This window comes from Akebia trifoliata, chromosome 12 (assembly GCF_017979445.1).
Source record: "Akebia trifoliata isolate Shusen 1 chromosome 12, ASM1797944v1, whole genome shotgun sequence".
NCBI lineage: Eukaryota > Viridiplantae > Streptophyta > Magnoliopsida > Ranunculales > Lardizabalaceae > Akebia > Akebia trifoliata.
Window position 1 is genome coordinate 35,767,038 of NC_141386.1, and position 19,618 is coordinate 35,786,655.

Genomic DNA, 19,618 nt, shown 5'->3' on the forward strand with positions numbered 1-19,618 from the left:
TTATTTTTTAACAAATTGATTTTATAGAAAATATTTTCTTTTCACACAAAACTCGTGAAAGTTTGAAGATATTAAGTTTAAGAGTTTTTGTTCTCTTCAAAATCATGGGTAAGTTTCGAAGAGGAGAGGGTAAGTGGGTTTAAGAGTTTGAACAAAAGGGACGATTAGTGGGATTTTGAGGGAGGGAGATAGGCATCTTGTTGTCAACAGGAATTAGGATTTACTTTTAACATACCAATTAATGAATTAGTGACACACGGAATAATGATAACCGATCATGTCATAGTTTTTTTGAATTTTTTTCATTTTATTGAACTCTATAAGATTCAAGCGAATCAAATTTGTCTTTGAATATAAGTGGTAAAGGCTTGATGAGAGTTGATCTCATGACCTAAGTTCAGATCCCATTAAATCCATCTTCACTTCACCTCCAATAATCATTAATCCATTGTTTGTTTACCAAAATTTAGGGATTATTTAGAAATAAATTCTTTTGTCAGGGTCTTTTAAGTAATTTCTCAAGAATATTTTCGTTGGGGGACATTTCACACACGTTCACCAACTGTCAGTCCCACGTGCCTGCCTTTTCCCGCGAATCAAAAATTAGAAATCTAAAGCAGGTACTAGTGGTTATACTACTGTTACTAAGAAGAGAATTGAGTAAAGTGGTCCGCTTCTTAGCTTGCTCACATCGTTTTCCATTTCCTTCCCATCCACTTTATTCCAATCTTTGATTCTTTTCTTACGCACTCTTCAATTCAACTCCAACTCTATTTATATATATATAGAGAGAGAGAATGATGAACTAAGTTGTGTTCAAGATCAAAATAATGGCCGAGGAAGAGTCAATGTCTCTGGAGTACTCTCCTACGTGGATAGTCGCTCTCGTCTGCTTCATCATCGTTTTCATTTCTCTCTTCGCCGAGCGATTACTCCATTCCCTTGGAAAGGTTCTTCTCTCTATCTACCTTGATTCATTTATGCTCATTTTCATGTATAATTATGGATTTGAATCGTGCATGAGTCACGTTAAAATTCACTTTGTTTCACACATTGCCGTCGCGGTGGAGTTGCGCACATAACCATATATGTGTTTCACTTGTATCTCGATGAAATGCATCTATATATGGTTCCGTAAACACATCCATGTCAGCAATGTGTGAAACAACGTGAATTTTAATGTTTGATACGAAAAAGTAATCACATTTTGACCAATTTACGATTCCGGTTCACTGTTCATAGTAGTTATCAAAATGTGAACGATAACGAATTCGGAGGTTTTTAAAGTGACTAATTGGAAATAATCACTTTAAACCTGCGAAATAGGCACTTTAAAACCACCAAATTTGTTACCGCTTTGAATATATTTTTTTTCAACGAAACAGTGATCATTCACGTTTTGGTAATTAAAATGAACAGTTAGTCAGAATCGTAAATAACTCAGTTTCAGCTCATGAAATGATAATTCGTCCTTCTCCTTATAGCTTTATATTGTTTAACAAAAAAATGTAATACCTTGAGAATGATACACAGATAGAGTAGCATGCACACAGAAAGAAATAAAGAAAGTGATAAGCACACACCATTTTGTGTTGTTTTTCTTATTTTTTTGTTTCTTTGATTCTGCTTCAAGCCTTAAGAAGTGGCACATGTGTTAGAAAAATAGAACTTGCAAATAAGAAAAAATTGCTCTGAGGCACGTAGTAATCTACGTTGTCTTATAGATAACAGACGCCCCCACTCTAATTAAACACGAAGATGTAGAGCCCAATTTACTGGCGAACTTATTTTCAAGATACAATAGAACCCAGTTTTATCACAACTGTATATTTCCTCAAAATTTGCACTATTTTGAGAAAATCTGTCACATAGAATCTCGGATACACGAATGCCTCTTTTTGCTGTAGAAAATTTTGAATTATTAAATTTTAACAAAATTGATCTTTATAAATAGATAACAATTGCAAAAGTCACATCCATTCGTAAATGGATTAAGAAACTCAATAGGTATGAAACTCATTGGAACTACTAGGCACTTATTTGGATCAAAGAATCCGTTAAGCACCCTATGGGCCCCTTTGACACCTTTAGGATCAGTCGTGGTGCCTATCCAAATTTGGACGGCCCTCTTTAATTTTTTTTTTCTCTCTCTTTTTTTCTTTTCTTTCTTTCTTATTTTTTTTATATATATATATATAAGAATTATTAATTTCATATAGCTAAAAGTCATTAGGAGCTCTCAAGGAGAGAGTCTTTGGAATGAAGAAAGAGTTGAGAATGGATTTAAAAATCCCTCCAAAACATTTAAAAAGTAATGTGAGATTTACAAATTATTTGAAAAAAGAAGTCAAAAATTACTTTTACAATCTTTAATCTATGTGAAAAGATATCAATCAATAGAAATGTTCTAAAAAAAATACTTACTTTTTCTTTAACAAAAAGTACACCAATCAAAAAGGTAACTTTCAAATATCATTTTTAAAACAAATTAAATTTATTTTATTTGAATCAATTTTAAATAAATATTAATCAACATTTATTTTAACAACATATACTTTCTTTGCTCTTTTATTATGTCTTTTTTGGCATTAGAGCATCTTTTAAATACTTTTTTTTTTGTGGTTGTTGTGTTGATTGCACTATCAGACATTGAAGATGAATCAACAGGTAGCGCTGTTTGAGGCAGTAGAAAAGCTCAAAGAAGGTCTGAAATAACTGCTTCAACCCATTTTTCTGCTTTATTTATTTATTATTATTGAATCTTCTTAATTCATTCATATATATCTGTCAAACCTGAAAACCAAAGACTAATTTTCAAATTTAGTGGCGATTTGTGAACCTTTGTTTAAGTTTTTCCAAGGCATTTGTTAACTAGGAGTGTCGCTGTGTGCATGCAGAGTTGATGCTTCTGGGATTTATTTCCCTTCTATTAACTGTCTTTCAAACTCCAATAAGTCGCATGTGCATCCCAAAACATCTTACACTCCACATGCTTCCTTGCAAGAGAGAGCATGTTTCCTCACATGGAGATGAGGACCACAATAATGATTTTTTTTCTCCTGAAACCATGAGGAACGGGCGGCGACTTTTGTCAGGTGGAACAAATTCCCAACATTGTGCAAGGATGGTATACCATGCTAAACTCCAACTTATTCTAATAATCTCTCTGAACTCATACAAAGCCTAGATTTGGAAACATTTCCATCTATACTTGGTATCATCCATATGGGTTACTTGAGTTCTTGACAATTCTTATTAGTATTTCAGGGAAAAGCTCCATTGTTATCACTCGAAGCAATACATCAGCTACACATTTTCATATTTGTGTTGGCAGTTGTCCATGTGGCCTTTTGTGCTACAACCATGATTCTCGGAGGTGCAAAGGTACGTTCTATAACTTAACTGCGTTGTAACTCTGACACCTCTAGTGTTTTTCAACCCAATTTAATTTCATTTTGCACGTTTATGTACCTTGAACTACTCTACTTATTATGTTATGTAGATACGTGAATGGAAACACTGGGAGCATTCAATTAGGCATGAAAGTTCAGATCCAGGAAGGGGTATAGGCTCCTAAACATCTATTAAGAAATACATCATTCTTTGTGAGGCAGTTTTCTACTATTGATGGAATAGGACTTCTAATCTTCCTCTTAGTTTGAATACATGAACTAAATCTATGTGCAGTTGCCGGTCCAGTAAACCCTGAACATGCTCACCGTCATCTCGAGTTTTTCAGGCTGCATGCAATTGGATTTTGGAGAAAGTCAGTTGTTATAAGCTGGATTGTAAGTTCCCGTGCCCATATGCATTTGCATCGTTATTTCTTTGACAGCTCTTTTACTTTCTGGTGCCAATCTTTTACTCTCAATCTCTTTCTTGCTTGAGTGTAGAGGTCGTTCTTCAAACAGTTTTATGGTTCTGTAACCAAGTCAGATTACATTGCAATGCGGTTAGGATTTATCATGGTAAGAACTAAAAGATAAGATACTAGCGTTTAATTACTTTGTCACTGTACTATATCATAACTCTAAGTCTTGTCTTTCATCTAGACCCATTGCCGTTCGAACCCTAATTACAATTTTCACAAATTCCTTCTGCGGACCATTGAAGCTGATTTTAAGAAAGTTGTTGGTATAAGGTAACACTCAAACGACTTGCACACTCCATTTCTTGAACCATGGTTTATGGATCAACTCTTGAATTGCAGTTGGCATCTGTGGCTGTTCGTCGTGTTCTTCCTACTTTTGAACATACAAGGTACCAATCTTATGTGCTTTTGCACCTCAATTGAAGATGTAAATTTTCTAAAGCTCCTTTTGGGTTGTCAATGCAGGATGGCACTCGTATTTCTGGTTGTCATTTTTACCATTAATTGTAAGTGCATCAAACTCTACACTTGGACTGTTGTGTTTGATACTTAATGACATCGGCTTACCAATGTAATTGGAGTTGTATTGTAGCTTCTACTTCTTGTGGGTACCAAACTGGTACACATCATTACCAAGTTGGCTGAAGAGGTAGCAGAGAGGAAGGCCGATGATCCTGAAGGAATGCCAGTGAGGCTATCCGATGATCATTTCTGGTTTGGTCGGCCTTACTTTGTTCTTTACTTGATTCACTTCATATTGTTTCAGAATTCATTTGAGATGGCATTCTTCTTCTGGGTCTGGGTTAGTGAAGTTGGACACAAAATATATTTCAAACCTCAAACCCATATAAGACAAACATACTAACTTGTATCGATGTTTTCAGTGTACCTATGGATTCAAATCTTGCATCATGGAACAATTGGGTTATATAATCCCGAGACTTATTATCGGGTAACGATCTAAACAAGTTTCATTCAAGTATGCCAAGCAATAATCTAAAATACCGTCCTTATGCTAACGTATATTTGTTTCTTGCGCAGAGTGATTGTTCAAGTCCTCTGCAGTTACAGCACTTTACCTTTATATGCTATTGTCACCCAGGTGAGTTTAAGACTTGTCAACTTGCTTGGAAACAATTTTGAGACGCTCAACTACAATGTTTTTTATTTTGTTGAATGAAGATGGGTAGCATGTTCAAGGAAAGCTTTTTCCAAGGGAAGAGAATCAAATCAGCCATTGAAGATTGGGGTGCTAGAAGTCAGGAAAAGCCATCAGGCATTTTTTCTTGGCTAAAGAAAAAAAAGGGAAAGAAAGGCATTGGTTCTTCACAAAGAGGTGATTACTCGTCCCATGGAACTGAAATGCAGAGGATGGCCACTGAAGCATTTGGAAATGTTCAAACTTCTGAGTGGTCACCGGTTGTTCTCGAAGGGATTACAACATCAATAACTGAATGTTCAGATTCAAACCAAAATCAAACTTCTTCTTGATTAAGTTTCTTACATTAGATTCATCAACCTCGAGTGCATTTCTGTATATTTATAAAACACAGTTTCGTTCCACTTTGATACAAAAATGTAATTGATCTATCTACCTTACCTTTCAATCAATGGATCAAAAGGAGACATTTTTCCGTTACTTAAAAGCGGATACAAAACCACTGTGATAGTGATTCAAAACTTAAGAAATTTCAAATAGGTCATCCATTCCACTATTGCTCTTGTTTAAGTATGTTTAATTGTGGAGTTTTTTATTCAAATAAAATTGTTTTAAATTCCAAATTTTGAGAGTTTTCTAATAAAAATATCTAAAAACCCAAATTCTAAATTTATAACATTTTTCCTAACAAAAATAGTTTAAATCAGATTTTAAACATATTCAAATTCCTATAAGCTAAATCCAAAATAGGGTCATTACACAATGAATTGTATGTTAAAACTTCAAAAGTTATACAAGGACAATATATAAAATATTTTAAATTTTAAATTTTAAAAAAATATATTCAAAATACGTTATAGTTGTACCTTGCTTACTTGAATTCTATATAATCAAAATCAAACTAATAGGGGAACTGAGAACAAATTACTAGTCTCCAGTGCATCAAAAACAGGGGAAAAAAACACCTCTAGTCACTATTACTGTTACTAAGAAAAGTGGTCAGTTTCTTGGCTTATACTTCATTCCAATCTTCTTCTGCTTTGATTCTTTTCTTAACCACTGTTCAAAATTCAATTTAACTCCAACTCCAACTACAACTCCATTTATAAAGGGAATTTAATTTAATTTATGAAGAACTAACATGGCCATGGTGGAGTCAAGAGTCTATAGAGTACTCTCCCTCATGGATAATCACTGCCATCTGCTTCATCATTGTTTTAATTTCTCTTTGTGCTCAGAGACGACTAAACTTCCTTGGAAAGGTACAACATCTTTAATTAAATTATATTTTAAGATTCTTTTTTAAGTAAAAACAAAGTTTTAAAATTGCACCAATTGCCCCTAGGACTCGTGAGTCGTGACCCAAAGGATGCTTAAGCACCCTTTACTTGAAATGGTTTAATCACCACCCTTGATTGAACTAATAGGGTTCAATGACCTTTCACACAATTGAAGAAAATTATATTTTCATTCTCTCCACAATTGTCTTATTTTGTCAAAGTGGTTCATAAATATTTTAGTGTTCGGTGAGCACGAATAGATTCAACAAATTTATCACAATAATACACAACTAATTCGTGGTATCCTAGAACCAACTTTTCCGGTAACACGTTATTGATCACGATTTTGCGTTGGGAGCAAATATTGTTTTAAAGACCACAATATTTAAACAACTAATTATGTTGTTTCACAAGTATTCAACACATTGCCTAGCTATTCATTTCACGAATATTTTGTGAACAGTGTATTTCCACAGAAATTTTTAAGTTACTTCACATTGTATCTAAATGAAACCAGAAAAAAACCGAGCGAGCACGTACACAAAATAATATGGTTTTTGTCTATTTGTGTTTGATGGCTTTATAGTATTTCATGCTTGTTTTATTGTTTCTAGTTTCAATGAAAATTTTCACAAAATTTACATCATTTCCTTCAAAACTGCATTATTTCCACATTGGATAAAAAAAAATTCAAATTCTGGGTGGTTGAAATGTACCTCCAAATAAAAAAGTAAACCTTGATAATCATACACAGATATATGCACACTGAAAGAAATAAAGAAAGTGAAGAGCACACACCATTTTGCGTTATTTTTTGGTTCTGCTTCAAGCCTCTTAAGAAGTAGCATCTCCACATTCTTTGCTTTCTTGTTATGTTCTTTGGTTTGTAGTGCATCTTTTAAATGCTTTGCCATTTTTTGAGTTGATTGTATTATCAGTGGTTGAAGATGAATCACCCATATCTGTTTGAGGAATTGGAAAAGCTGAAAGGAGGTCTGCAATTACTGCCTCAACCCATTTTTTCCGCTTTTTTTTTCCATTAAATATTCTGAATTAAATACCTACTAAATGTATAATTAAATCTGAAGAATATATATATATTCTTCCATTTTATTAATGACTTGTATTCCTAAGTTTTCATTGATGATCACTAGGTAACACGTGTCGTCTAAATGAGAGAGGTAAGATTTGGACACCCACAGTGACATTTTAAAAAATTCATTGATTGCCTCATCGGATTCATGGTTACATAGATTGTGTGATCCAAGTATGAAGAATCCAAATGTGATAAAAAACAACATTGACAGTGTCATTATGACTTAAGCAAGTCAAACCTGAAAACAAAAGACTAATTTCTGAATTTAGTGGAAATTTCCAAACCTTTGTTAAAGTTTATAGATGTTTCATGTTTGCCCATATTTGTCTTGGTTAACTTGACTAGCTGAGAACCAAAACAATTTTCTTCTTTGAAATTTTGTCGTGGCCTTTGTTAATCAGGAGTGTTCATGTGTGCATGCAGAGTTGATGCTTCTGGGGTTTATTTCCCTTCTATTAACTGTCTTTCAAAATTTGATAAACCACGTGTGCATCCCAACACATCTTACGGTTCATATGCTTCCTTGCAAGAGAAAGGATGTTTCCTCTCCTGCAACCACGAGGAATGAGCGGCTACTATTGTCTGAAGGAACAAACTCCAAACATTGTGCAAAGATGGTATAACATGTTAAACTTGAATTATTCTAGTAATCTTCTTGCAACTCATACAATGATACAAAGCCAATTGATAAACCTTATCTGTTAAGCTAACCTTAGGTTGGGAAACATTTCTATCTTATGCTAGTGATCATCCTCATGGGTTACTTGACTTCTTAACAATTCTTATTCGCATTTCAGGGAAAAGTTCCTTTATTATCACTTGAGGCAATACATGAGCTACACATTTTCGTATGTGTGTTGGCAGTATTCCATGTAGTCTTTTGTGCCACGATTGTGGTTCTTGGAGGGGCAAAGGTATGTTAGCTGCTCAGTGACCAACATTTAGCATTTATTCTGTCCAGCGGATAAGATAGAAACAAAACCCACTACCCAAACATAAAAGCTTTACCATTCCATTGCTTAATCCCTTTTAAGGAATATAAAGTGATGTTCTTGGAGGATCTAGTATTTAGATGGAACATTGGAACACGCTTGTTAATTTTAATTCCCAAGTTGCTGTAGCTGTTTTTAATATATTTTTAATACACTAATGCTGGGGTGACATTGGATTTACTGCGATTCTCACATTTCTGACGTGGAGGTGCACACATAACCGTAGATGCTTTTTGCTTGTATCTTGAGGAAACATATCTATGGTTATGTGCGCACCCCATGTCAGAAATGTGAGAATCACAGTAAATCCCAAGGTCCCCCCAGCACAACTCATTTTTATATCCGTAAAAAACGGTTTTATTGCAGTACTTCTACAATCGAGTTACTGCCTCGAGCCAGACCAACGACATAAGCATATTTATATATCTTGAACTACTATATTTATATCTTACATAGATGCACGAATGGAAATACTGGGAGCATTCGATTAGACACAACAGTTCAGAGCTGGGAAATTGTAACAAACTCTTAAATCTGTGCCGTGATTGTTTGTCATGAATATCTGTTGAGACACGTTTTTCTTTGTAAGGAAATTTTCTACCATTGATAGCATAGACCTTTTCTAATCTTCCTTTTGGTTTAAATACATGAACTAAATCTATGTGCAGTTCCCGGCCCAGTAAACCCCACGCATTCTCACTGCCATCTCAAGTTTTTCAGGCTGCATGCAGTGGGGTTTTGGAGAAAGTTGTTATAAGCTGGATTGTGAGTTCTCGACTAGAGGTCTTGTTGTTCTTGTTTGATAATACCGTTATCTAAATCACACTTTCGCTTGATTGTAGAGGTCATTCTTCAAGCAGTTTTATGGCTCTGTAACCAAGTCTGATTACATTGTGATGTGGTTAGGATTTATCATGGTAAGAATTAGAAGATTAGACATTAGTGTTTAATTATTTTTTTAATATGTTGTAACTTGTAATTGCTTACGTGTCTTGTCTTTCATCCAGACCCATAGCTCTTCGAAACCCAATTTTAATTTTCACAAGTTCCTGCTGAGGACTCTTGAAGTTGAATTTAAGAAAGTTGTTGGTATAAGTTAACCTTCAAAACGACTTGCACACTCCATTTCTTGAAACGTAGTTTGTGAATCAACTCTTGAATCGCAGTTGGTATCTGCGGCTGTTCGTCACGTTCTTCCTGCTATTGAACATAGAAGGTGCCAATCTTATGGGGTTTTGCACCTCGTTGAAGATGTTCAATTTCGAAAGCTTCTTTTGGGTTGTCAACACAGGATGGTACACGTGCTTCTGGTTGTCCCCTTTACCATTGAGATGGCATTCTTCTTCTGGGTCTGGGTTGGTGAAGACAGACAAGAAATTTATTTCAAACCTCAACTGCATATAGGCTAGCATACTAACTCCGATTGATAATTTCAGAGTAGATATAGATTCGAATCTTGCATCATGGAACAATTGGGCTATATAATCCCCAGAATTATTATAAGGTAACAGTCTAAAATGCCGATGCAGTGTCCCCAGCATTCCTTGAGCTAACTCATATTTGTTATTATTGTAAAATTCATAGTTTCATTCATGTATTTTGTTGAGGACATGGTTTAAAGTTAAACTGAAGACCTCTTGAATGTTGTCTGTAAAATGTAGAGATTTTCTTAATTGGTGGAACATATATTAAAATAATTTTTCCCTTTTTTATAAGCTGAAAATCAAAGATTCTCTTTGCTTTACTTATTATAAGAGTTATAGAGACAACTCTTTAAGTCTGTAATCCCACAACGGATAAATACACGAATAATTTTCAACTAATAAAGGATCCATCTCTCTATTACTTGAGTGTGAGTGAGAAAGAGAGTGGACCTCGTGCGCACATGAGGGCTAAGGCACTTTGTGCATGCGATGAGCGTGCAAGGAGGTACAAATCTCAAATGCAAATCTCAAAATTTAAACCTCACATGAGATAGATTGTGCCCTAATGTTTGAGACACAAAAAAAACCCTTGTATAACATTAGATTTGATAGAATTTGTTGTAGATCTACCATCGCCTAATACCGACTGCACTGAGAATTCATTCCTAAGGGGGCAAAACTGATTTTAAGGACAATGATTTCTCCGTGCCTCGGTCACCGATAAGTTCTTCCAAGACTGGAGAAGTATGAAATTTAGGGACCCTTTAATGGGTTTCTCCTCGAACAATTTGAGAAGGAACGGTTGAGACTGAAAGGTGAAATTCTGGAGAAATGTTCGGTCTTTCCTAGGATCGGTGAATTTGGAACTGCTTCATTGATGTGGGCTCATCCCATAGTGATACATGCTTTACATAAATCTCACAGCATATCTAATAGTGTCAACAAGGAAGAAAAGAATGAGAAAGGAGAAAGTCTATCAGCAGCGATGGAAGCTCAAAGCCTCAAACCTCTAGTAGGCATAATAAATTTTCAGGGACTCCCCAATATTTTCCATCCATAATAACTACAATCACAAAGGATGGCACACATAAAACACAGAGATGAAGAATGCCAAACAAACAACCAAGACATCAATGATGCACATGGGATCCCATACATCTCAGCTAGAGAGGTTGGGTATGCACACCCCGGCATCTGGGTTCTGTTGTTCCTTCCATATCCTCCCTGTAACCCGTAGCTTCAATTCCTTCCTGTCCCCACCAGAGAAGAAAAGTGCCATATTACGTTGGATGATGAGGCCGTCATGGCTGTCCCGGACCTTACGGTGGCTATCACGGATGCTCCGAGGGGTGCCTTCCCAGATTAGTTTCCGACCATTTGCCCCTACCTCCAAGCTGTAGCTAAAGTTCCTGGCCTCAGTCTCGTCACCCATGAAACGAAGGAATGCCATGTACACAGGAGCCATGCCAAGTTGGAAAGCTTCAAAATGCAGACAGAAGTACTGTCCAAAACAGTTGAAGACCTGACAAAATGAGAGAGTACATTCAGTCTGGATGGAGGGAACTAGGTTCCCTGAATCAAGGTACTTGGAATGACTTTTATTCATGTAGGCATTTATCCTCGATCAACAATGCAGCCCACTGATTCATTGATCTTGTCAGTAGAACAGTCAACCACCACTTCAATGGGAAATATCCCAAAAATGATACCAAATGAGTGATCTTAACTGCTGGAAGTATGGAGGTTTACCAATAGGCGTAAATGTTCCAAGTCTGTGCTATTGCAATCCAGACTTCATCACCTCACCAAGGAGGCACATTCTCATATTAACCGCTGAAAATATGAATAGCTTTTATTTTTATTTTTAAAGGTGTAAATGTCAGAAAGCAAAGAATTTTCCCATATGGAATATTTTTAAGGGTTCTTCTAAGGTCACACCTACACAAATAAGATAATGATACATGGGAAGTAAGTTACAAGTTTCCTGCCCAGGTTTCTCATATACACAAGGCATAAGCTTATTCGTGTTGGACTTGAATACTAATTTTAGTGCTTGCGGTTCAAAATTTTTCTCTAGCTGTCTATTAAAAATCCTCCAACCAGAATACTTATTTTCAAATGCCTATAGGAAATTCATTCATCAACCAATTAGAAGAGTCCTTCTGTCTGAACTTCAGGCAACATCCAGGTGGGCCATGTAGGTAGGCCTCCTTGAGGATAATCAAGCTCAGGTCTCATATTTATCTGTATTTTCAATCACTAGAAGGAAAAAAAAAAAAAAGAAGAAACCGTACTTACAGTCAACATCCAGGTGGCATTTTCAACTTCACGAGGATTCGACTTGACATATCGATGGTTGAATGTGCATCCGGTGTGCATATCTACCTTGTGGTCATCCCTCAGATGGTTGACAAGAAAAGGAATATCCCCAACAACAGAGCATTCTGAACCGGCATATGGGCAGTTATATGGTCTGAAGTTACACTGAGCCTCGTGCTTAAGCTTGCTGTAGTAGGGGAAGATCTCAGGACAACCCAGAGGCAAGTACTTGCAGGGGAGTTCAAGTGACTCAGCTACCTTCTCCAATGCTAGACACCTGATATCTCCAAGCTCTTGTCTACAAGTGGGGCATCGGTTGTGCACTCTTGTTTTACAGGTGGAACACAAGGTGTGGCCATTGTGGCACTGCAAGAGTGCTAATGTGTAAGGATTAGAAAGTTGGAACTAACTATTTTAACAATCAATATTTTTTTCCTTCTTTGCTTAGTACAATTAGCTAGCAGAGTAAAAAGCATATTAACATAACTGAGGAAACTATGATCATCATTACTAAAATAGAATCCCGCTGTACGCTGTTAAAAGGAGTCTTATCTTGGATCCAAGTTAATGACAACTGCCCAAAATAACTCAAATTCAAAATAATAGAGGCATCTCCTGCAGAAGCAAATTCTAGAAAATATAAAACAAATAAAAACTGAGAAAAAAAATCAATGAGGTCGTGTGGGAAGCAACAAGTTGGGTGTCAAGTTACTTAGATTTGTTGAATAACCAGCATCTAGGACATGTTTGTCGACACCTTTTAAAAAGAACCATGTGGAAGTAAAGAATCAAGAAGATACAAGATGAATCTACAATGAATCCATACTATCAACATGGAGCCCAGGGAGATCAAACCACTCTGGCTGACCAACAACTTAACAAAGGACAAAAGAAATATAATATAAATCTATGACTATAAAACCATCAATTAAGTAAGCAAAAAATGAAAACTTGAAAAAAGATTAGGTCAAAGAAATCCCCATTAAATATGTTCAATCTTTCAGTGGAAAATGACAAAAGAAAGGAATAACACAAAAATAAAAAATAAAACACCATGAAAATCTTCAAAAACCATGTCACAACAATTGAAACCAAATCATTTCCCTTCCAATAACAGATTGATAGTAATAAACTAGAGACACCAAGTCATAATAATAGCCCACTCAGATAAATGAATGCTTCAAAACCCACTACCCACCCTGAATCCAAATCCCAGCCAATCAACCAAGCAGAAAGAACAGAAACCAAAGACGAAATCAAGAAAGAACTAATCTCATATCACCAAATCCTTTGGAACCAATGCACCATTACACACCAATCTCACCAAATAAGCTAAATTACTGTCCGAAAGCCAAAATATCCGAAACTTCACCCAACTACGACCACAAAGAAACATACGCCCAAACCAAAATCGAGTAAAGACCAGCCTCAATTTAATATTTCCTGCAAATCCCGTATCCCATTCCACCCCAAATGCACAAATGGAATCAACCAAAACCCAAAGATCCAACCCCCAAGCAAACCGAAAGAGATCTCCAAGACCGAAATCAAGCAAGAATCAACCCCAGATCAATAAATCCTTGAAAATCTACGTACATTGCTCCTCGATTCTACTCCTAATGTACCAAATTCGACAACTTTAACTAAAAATATACAACCCCAACTTACCAAACAATACAAAAAAGACAGAACTTTGAACCTAAAATGAAACAAGAACCAAACCTAGATCAACAAAACCTTCAAAACCCATGTTAAAATTTCTCTAAATGCATCAAATTCAACAACAAAAATCTTGAAAAAAAAAACCCCAATGCGAAAAAAGAACCGAATAACCGACCTGATGTATTGGTGGGTACATTGAATTGGTGCAGACGGGACATTCAAGCAACTCATGGACGCTTGTGGCTGGAGGAATAGTTGTGGAAACGATGTTGGTGTGAGGCTTCGAAGAGAACTGGTGGTGATGGATCTCATCCTCTTCGATCCCATCCGAAGAGATACATTCAATGCTATCCAATTCCATTCATATAATCGATTGTTAGGTTTCTTTCCTTCGATTCCCCTCCCTCTCTGTCCGTACTCTTCGTCTTCTATTATTGAAGACGAATCACAGAAGTAAAAGGGGAACAAATTGAGAGATCAGATCGATCGAAACCAAAGAACAAAACCACCTCTCAAAAGAGGGGGTTTTTTTAGTTCGCTTTTTTCCGGGTTTTTGAGAAAGAGAGAGAAGTAAGGGCCGCCGTCAAAATTGCTGAAATCGAACTGAAATATATAGATATCCAACGGTTTTAAGACATGTGTAAGCTTGTTCTTTGAGATTCGTACTTAATCTGAACCATCCAATTGCAGGAATTGCATCCCTGAACCCTACGTATTCTTGTTCTCATCCTCGGACTAGTAAATCTACCATTAACTAACATAAATCGTGTTTCATGTTGAATTGTATTTGAGTCAGTCTATCATGACTAACTTAGTAAGATTTGAAATCTTACCAAGGGTTATGAGCTCATATCTTGACATACAAAAATATAATCCCATGTCACAGGCTTGTAGAGGACAAAATTCTAAGGATTTTAAAAGAAAAGAAAAAAAACAAAAATTCATTATTTTTCGTCCTCGAATTTTAATATTAAGTTTTGAGAGTTTGATAGTCTCCTAACTCATAAGTTTATTTTTCTTGAGTATAAGTTTTTCCATGAAATTTAGAAGGATGTTGTGTTGGATTTTCAATATAGTAATTTATGTGAAGCCAATGATCTTAAGTAAGATTTGAAATCTTCTTAAATTAGTAAGAAAAGTATTTTTCATTGTATTTAATGTCAAAACTCACAATAATTTCATTTGTTGGAAAAGAAAATATAAGTAAATTTTCATATATTTAAACTCAAATTTTTTTTTTTTTTGAAATAGCATACTTTTTTAATTCATTTATATGATTGGATGGGACACACCATATAAACCAGAAATAGTAAAGATAGTTAGGGGTGTCAATGGCTACCCATTTAACCAAACTAGAACCAGAACCAAAATTGATTCATTTCCGGATCCCTTTATATTGGAACTGATTAGAGTCGGGTCCAAAATGGAATTGAACCGATAGGAATCAGAACCATTAGGCTCTATCCAATGGGTACCCACGAGTACTCGAAACTGATTTATTTTGTCATTTCTTTCCATACTATAAATGATTTAAGATATTTTTTATTTCAAAAATATAAATGCATGTTATATAAAATTCTTCAATTTTTCATATAAATTATCGATTGAAACTTAAAATGAGTTACTCTACTAAAAAATTATTACTTTTAACAAAGATAAATTTTTATTTTTGAAAAAAATAATTAATTTGTATCTTAAGGATAATAAATTATAACTAGGTTAACAATTTTGTTGATAATATGTTAATTTTTTTAAAGGAATTTTTTTTATAATGATTTGAAATATTTTTTTGTCAATCAATTCTTGAGAATTGGAATCGATGGGTACTTGTGATTTTTGACGGTTACTGTTCCAGTTCCATTTATTTTGGAACCGAACTCGAAACCAACAAGAACTGGAATTGAACAAATATAATGGTTATGATTCTAAGTTCCTTGATAGTATCGGAATCAACCCATTGACACCCCTAAAGATAGCCTCACTAAGAATCCTTGGGCTCACTTTTTAGCATCCAAAAACATGTTTCGATGCCAAAGGGATGTATAGGATAAAATTCTATGCACTTTAATTTCAAATTTGGAAGTTCAAATGAAGTTCAGTAGTTGTCCATTTTCAAAATCTTGGATCAAGCCCCAAAAAAAAATTTATTTATTTATTTTTATTTTAGATATAAATTTTTTTTATGAAATCTTGCAGTTGTAATGTTAGATTACCATTCAGAAAATAAGTTCGACTAACCTTATTTAGTAAGAACTCAACTATTATTATGGATCATTGAGCTCACCTTGTATCATTCAAAAATATGATCCTATGGCATAGTGGTTGTAAAGGTTAAAATTTTATTAATTTAAAAAAATATATATTATTTTTTTCGGTTAAATTTTAATTTTTTTTTGCTTTGGGGTCTTTCGGGGAGTTAAAATCTTACAAAGTTTGTAAAGAAAGTATTTTTCTCTTTATTCCATTTGAGCTCAACGACCACTCAGATTTCACCACGTTAGTGAGGAAATCGTATTTCTTTTTTATTTATTTATTATGTTGGGATGAGACACACTAAATTACAGTGATGGGAACAACTTTTTGAAGTGCGAATGAAGTCACCGCCCCAATCAGTAACGTTATTCGTTGACTTCTTCACTCTAAATTAATATAAAATTTTGGAAGATAAGATTATTAAGTCTTGAAAATTGTACCTTTCTTCCTCTCTAAACAAGGCTCCACCTAAGTGTTCTAATGCTTTAAATGACAGAGATACCCTCATCTATGTATTAAATCACAATAAATGAGATTGTTTATTATTTATGTTTTGAGGTGAATTTCTTTGAGAATTTTTAATTTAATAGAAACTTTATTTTAGAAAAAAAAAACTATGTATCCATAAAAATCCTGATATTTTAACTTACAATCCTATTTTGCTGGGATTAGAGGTTTTAAATTTATTGATTATTTAGTGTCAAATGTCAATGACCTCTATGGTGACTTTTTCCCTCACCAACACCTTCAAATTTACGTCTACACTTCTCTAATGGCGGATTCCTCTATAGTGCATTTTCCTATAAATCTTTGTGGCTTTTATCAACATTTGAGAGTGTGCCACATCATCAAGGCGGTTTCATTCAATCGTCTAATTTTAGGAATTCAGTTTGATGTTCTATAGACTATGGAACAATAATCACAGAGATCTATAGGAGAAATGTGCTACAAAGGATCCGCTCCCTACTCTTGCCTTCAATCTCCTTTAAGTATCGGTGTGGTACCTACCAAAGAATCTTCGATGGGAAAGTCAGAATACTCAAAGTGTCCAATAATAGAAATCACGCCTACTATTACCTTGTATTAATAGGCCAATTGTTAAGTTAATTTTATGAGATCTAATATCCACTCATTTGACTTTAGGCATCACTTGTGGATTTTGGACAACCTCGGATTCTTATCCAATTATGAATCGCGATATCTTGTGTTCCCGAATTGTTCAATCATCCTTTAATACTTTATTTCAAACAGGTCAAGGAGCCTTTGTCCTTTGTTCCAGACTTCCCAGATCGGGACTAATATTGGTAGACTCAAATCCCTATGAAATTAAATCAAAAGGTCTGCTCATACAACCTCCATGATGTGGAGATAAACAAAGCCACCTTTCTAATGGTTATTTCTTTGAAGTATAATTTTGTTTCTCAAGATGAGACTCTTCTAAATCAAACTAGTACTTGAATATTACTAAATAGTCGTCGTCCTTGAAGCCCCAACGTAGTTGGGTTGGCAACTCAACTACTTATCCCTCGAGGCATTCGTACTACTTATCCTTTTAGAAACAATGGCGAGATATGCAACCACACGGATTTGTAGAGTGGAGATAGAAGCAGTAATTGTGCGAATGTGTGTGTGTGCATGGGAGCGCGTGAAGGATTAAGAATAAAGACGGCAAAACACAATAACTCAATTCACATGCCTTCATTATAAAATTTATTTGTAGATTTTACTACATTCAACATGACCCTTGATCCCATCTACATTCAGATACTCATTTCAGGCAACTCTACTCCTTCCTGGACCATTCCCCACTCTTACCACCACTCTTATGCTCGAGCCGTACATCCATGATACATATATCCTTTGAAGCAGCTTTGCACATATCATAGACAGTGAGGCCAGCAATGCTGACAGCAGTCATTGCTTCCATCTCCACTCCAGTCTTCCCTGTTGAAGCAGCTTCCCCTTGTATCTCAACACTGAAATCCTTCTCATTCAATCTCAGATCGACCCGGACATGAGTCAGACTAATATTATGACATAGTGGGATGAGGTTACTAGTCTGCTTTGCCCCACTAATTCCTGCAATTCTCGCCACACTAAAGACGTCTCCCTTCGCTATTTGATTAGAAGATACCAAATCAAACACTTTCTTGCCTAGAATTACTTTGCAACCAGCGATGGCAACTCTCTTGCTTGTTTCCTTAGAAGAGACATCCACCATTTGGGCTTCCCCAGTGTTGTTAATATGGGTGAGTCTTAGTTCATTTTCGGCCGTTCCCAAGGGAACAAATTGGGGTTCTTCAGACATGGGGGTGTTTTTAATAGAGCTACCATTGTTAATGGAAGGAGGTTCACCAAAGACTGACTCCATTTCCTGAAAAATCATATTTTGAGTAAACATAAAGAAAAACAAATGCACATCATACTCAACCATTATCGTGTAAGCTAATAACATGGATCAATTTCAAACTTAATTGTTCGAATCAAACCTTACCTTATTGAGCTCTGCAATTGCATTTGCAAGATCCGGGTTATTGTTGCTACTTAAGTATCTTCTCAAAGGACGAAAGGTCACTATAATTCGGCGAAGAAACATGGTAGGTGTCGTAAACTTGGATCCGAGGATGATCAAATTGTCACTTACAGCTGCAATAAAAGTAAAGAAACATGAATCAATCCTATTATGAGGCATAAAAAGGAGGGTAAATCATAAATGAACTAAAAACAAAATTAAATTTCAGTCAGGAAATTTCACAAATAGATGGAGATCAGTATGCATATATTGAAGGATAACTATCAAACATGAAAAAGAAACAAAGTCTAGAGGACATTTTATTGTTTGGCAAAGTGTGACAAAGCCAATGTGGGTTTTTATATGGCAAATCTACCCATCTTACCATTTTATTGTTTGGCAAACTTTCAGCCCAAAGAGAGACAAGGGATCAACTTTTGGCCAACTTCAGAAAAACTTTTCCCTTCAAATATTTGAGAGTTGCTATTGGCACCCCAACTTACTTATCACACACCAATTAAAAATAGTCTAAGTAGCATTCTGATGGCTTGTTATCCTGATATTTTAAGTTACAATTAACAACTTTATTTACTGAAAGTAATCTAATTGCATGTTTGTGTTGGAATTAGAGCCGGCAATGATCAGAAATATACCCAATGTCCAAACTAGTCCGAAAAAACATGAAAAATCAAATTTTGGGATCGGATTCGAATATACCCCAATCCACTCCAAAAAAAAATCCGATCTAGACATATTTTAATTTTTTATTATTATTCTTAATTTCATATAAATACATATAAATAAAATGTTTTTGTCATTTTGGTTTTCCTCTATATTTATAGTTGGAAAGTAGATTTTTTTAAAAAAATTTTGAACATTGATAATTTGAAAATAAAGCATGTGTTTGGATTGGATTGATTTTGGATTAAGGAGGAAACAAAATGGATCGGATTCAATTCACATATTCATTACTCCATTCAAATCGGATCAGGTCGGGTACAAGTTTAAAAAAATTCAGATCAGTATTGGAGTGGTATCGATCCATTGCCA

At 35.1% G+C, this 19,618-nt stretch overlaps 3 protein-coding genes across 6 annotated transcripts; 1 reads left to right on the forward strand and 2 right to left on the reverse strand.

Moving 5' to 3' along the window:
• The first annotated feature begins 820 nt into the window (after window positions 1-820).
• MLO13 (Seven transmembrane MLO family protein) lies at window positions 821-5,514 on the forward strand. 3 transcript variants are annotated; one of them, XR_015170584.1, is made up of 14 exons: window positions 821-950; window positions 2,647-2,704; window positions 2,898-3,127; window positions 3,268-3,384; window positions 3,503-3,563; window positions 3,688-3,788; window positions 3,894-3,968; window positions 4,053-4,141; window positions 4,211-4,260; window positions 4,337-4,377; window positions 4,464-4,585; window positions 4,756-4,823; window positions 4,913-4,973; window positions 5,054-5,131. XR_015170584.1 is itself a non-coding variant. In XM_086418247.1 (14 exons), exons 1-14 carry the CDS (start codon window positions 831-833, stop codon window positions 5,360-5,362), a joined length of 1,590 nt encoding a protein of 529 aa, XP_086274373.1. In that variant the 5' UTR covers window positions 821-830; the 3' UTR covers window positions 5,363-5,514. The 3 variants fall into 3 exon arrangements, 2 of the variants coding, with proteins under 2 accessions (XP_086274373.1, XP_086274374.1); XM_086418247.1 differs by having other exon boundaries at window positions 4,464-4,673; window positions 5,054-5,514; XM_086418248.1 differs by lacking the exons at window positions 4,913-4,973; window positions 5,054-5,131 and having other exon boundaries at window positions 4,464-4,673; window positions 4,756-4,827.
• A 5,159-nt stretch (window positions 5,515-10,673) lies between these two features.
• LOC147389936 (E3 ubiquitin-protein ligase SINAT5-like) lies at window positions 10,674-14,393 on the reverse strand. Its single transcript, XM_086418149.1, has 3 exons — window positions 13,979-14,393; window positions 12,121-12,507; window positions 10,674-11,344 (listed from the first exon to the last, which is right to left on the reverse strand). Exons 1-3 carry the CDS (start codon window positions 14,162-14,164, stop codon window positions 10,982-10,984), a joined length of 936 nt encoding a protein of 311 aa, XP_086274275.1. The 5' UTR covers window positions 14,165-14,393; the 3' UTR covers window positions 10,674-10,981.
• Window positions 14,394-17,735: 3,342 nt separating this feature from the next.
• CNX3 (cofactor of nitrate reductase and xanthine dehydrogenase 3) lies at window positions 17,736-19,111 on the reverse strand. Of its 2 annotated transcripts, XM_086418753.1 has the most exons (3): window positions 18,954-19,111; window positions 18,551-18,702; window positions 17,736-18,430 (listed from the first exon to the last, which is right to left on the reverse strand). In XM_086418753.1, exons 2-3 carry the CDS (start codon window positions 18,650-18,652, stop codon window positions 17,840-17,842), a joined length of 693 nt encoding a protein of 230 aa, XP_086274879.1. In that variant the 5' UTR covers window positions 18,653-18,702; window positions 18,954-19,111; the 3' UTR covers window positions 17,736-17,839. The 2 variants fall into 2 exon arrangements, with proteins under 2 accessions (XP_086274879.1, XP_086274878.1); XM_086418752.1 differs by lacking the exon at window positions 18,954-19,111 and having other exon boundaries at window positions 18,551-18,885.
• Window positions 19,112-19,618: the final 507 nt, after the last annotated feature.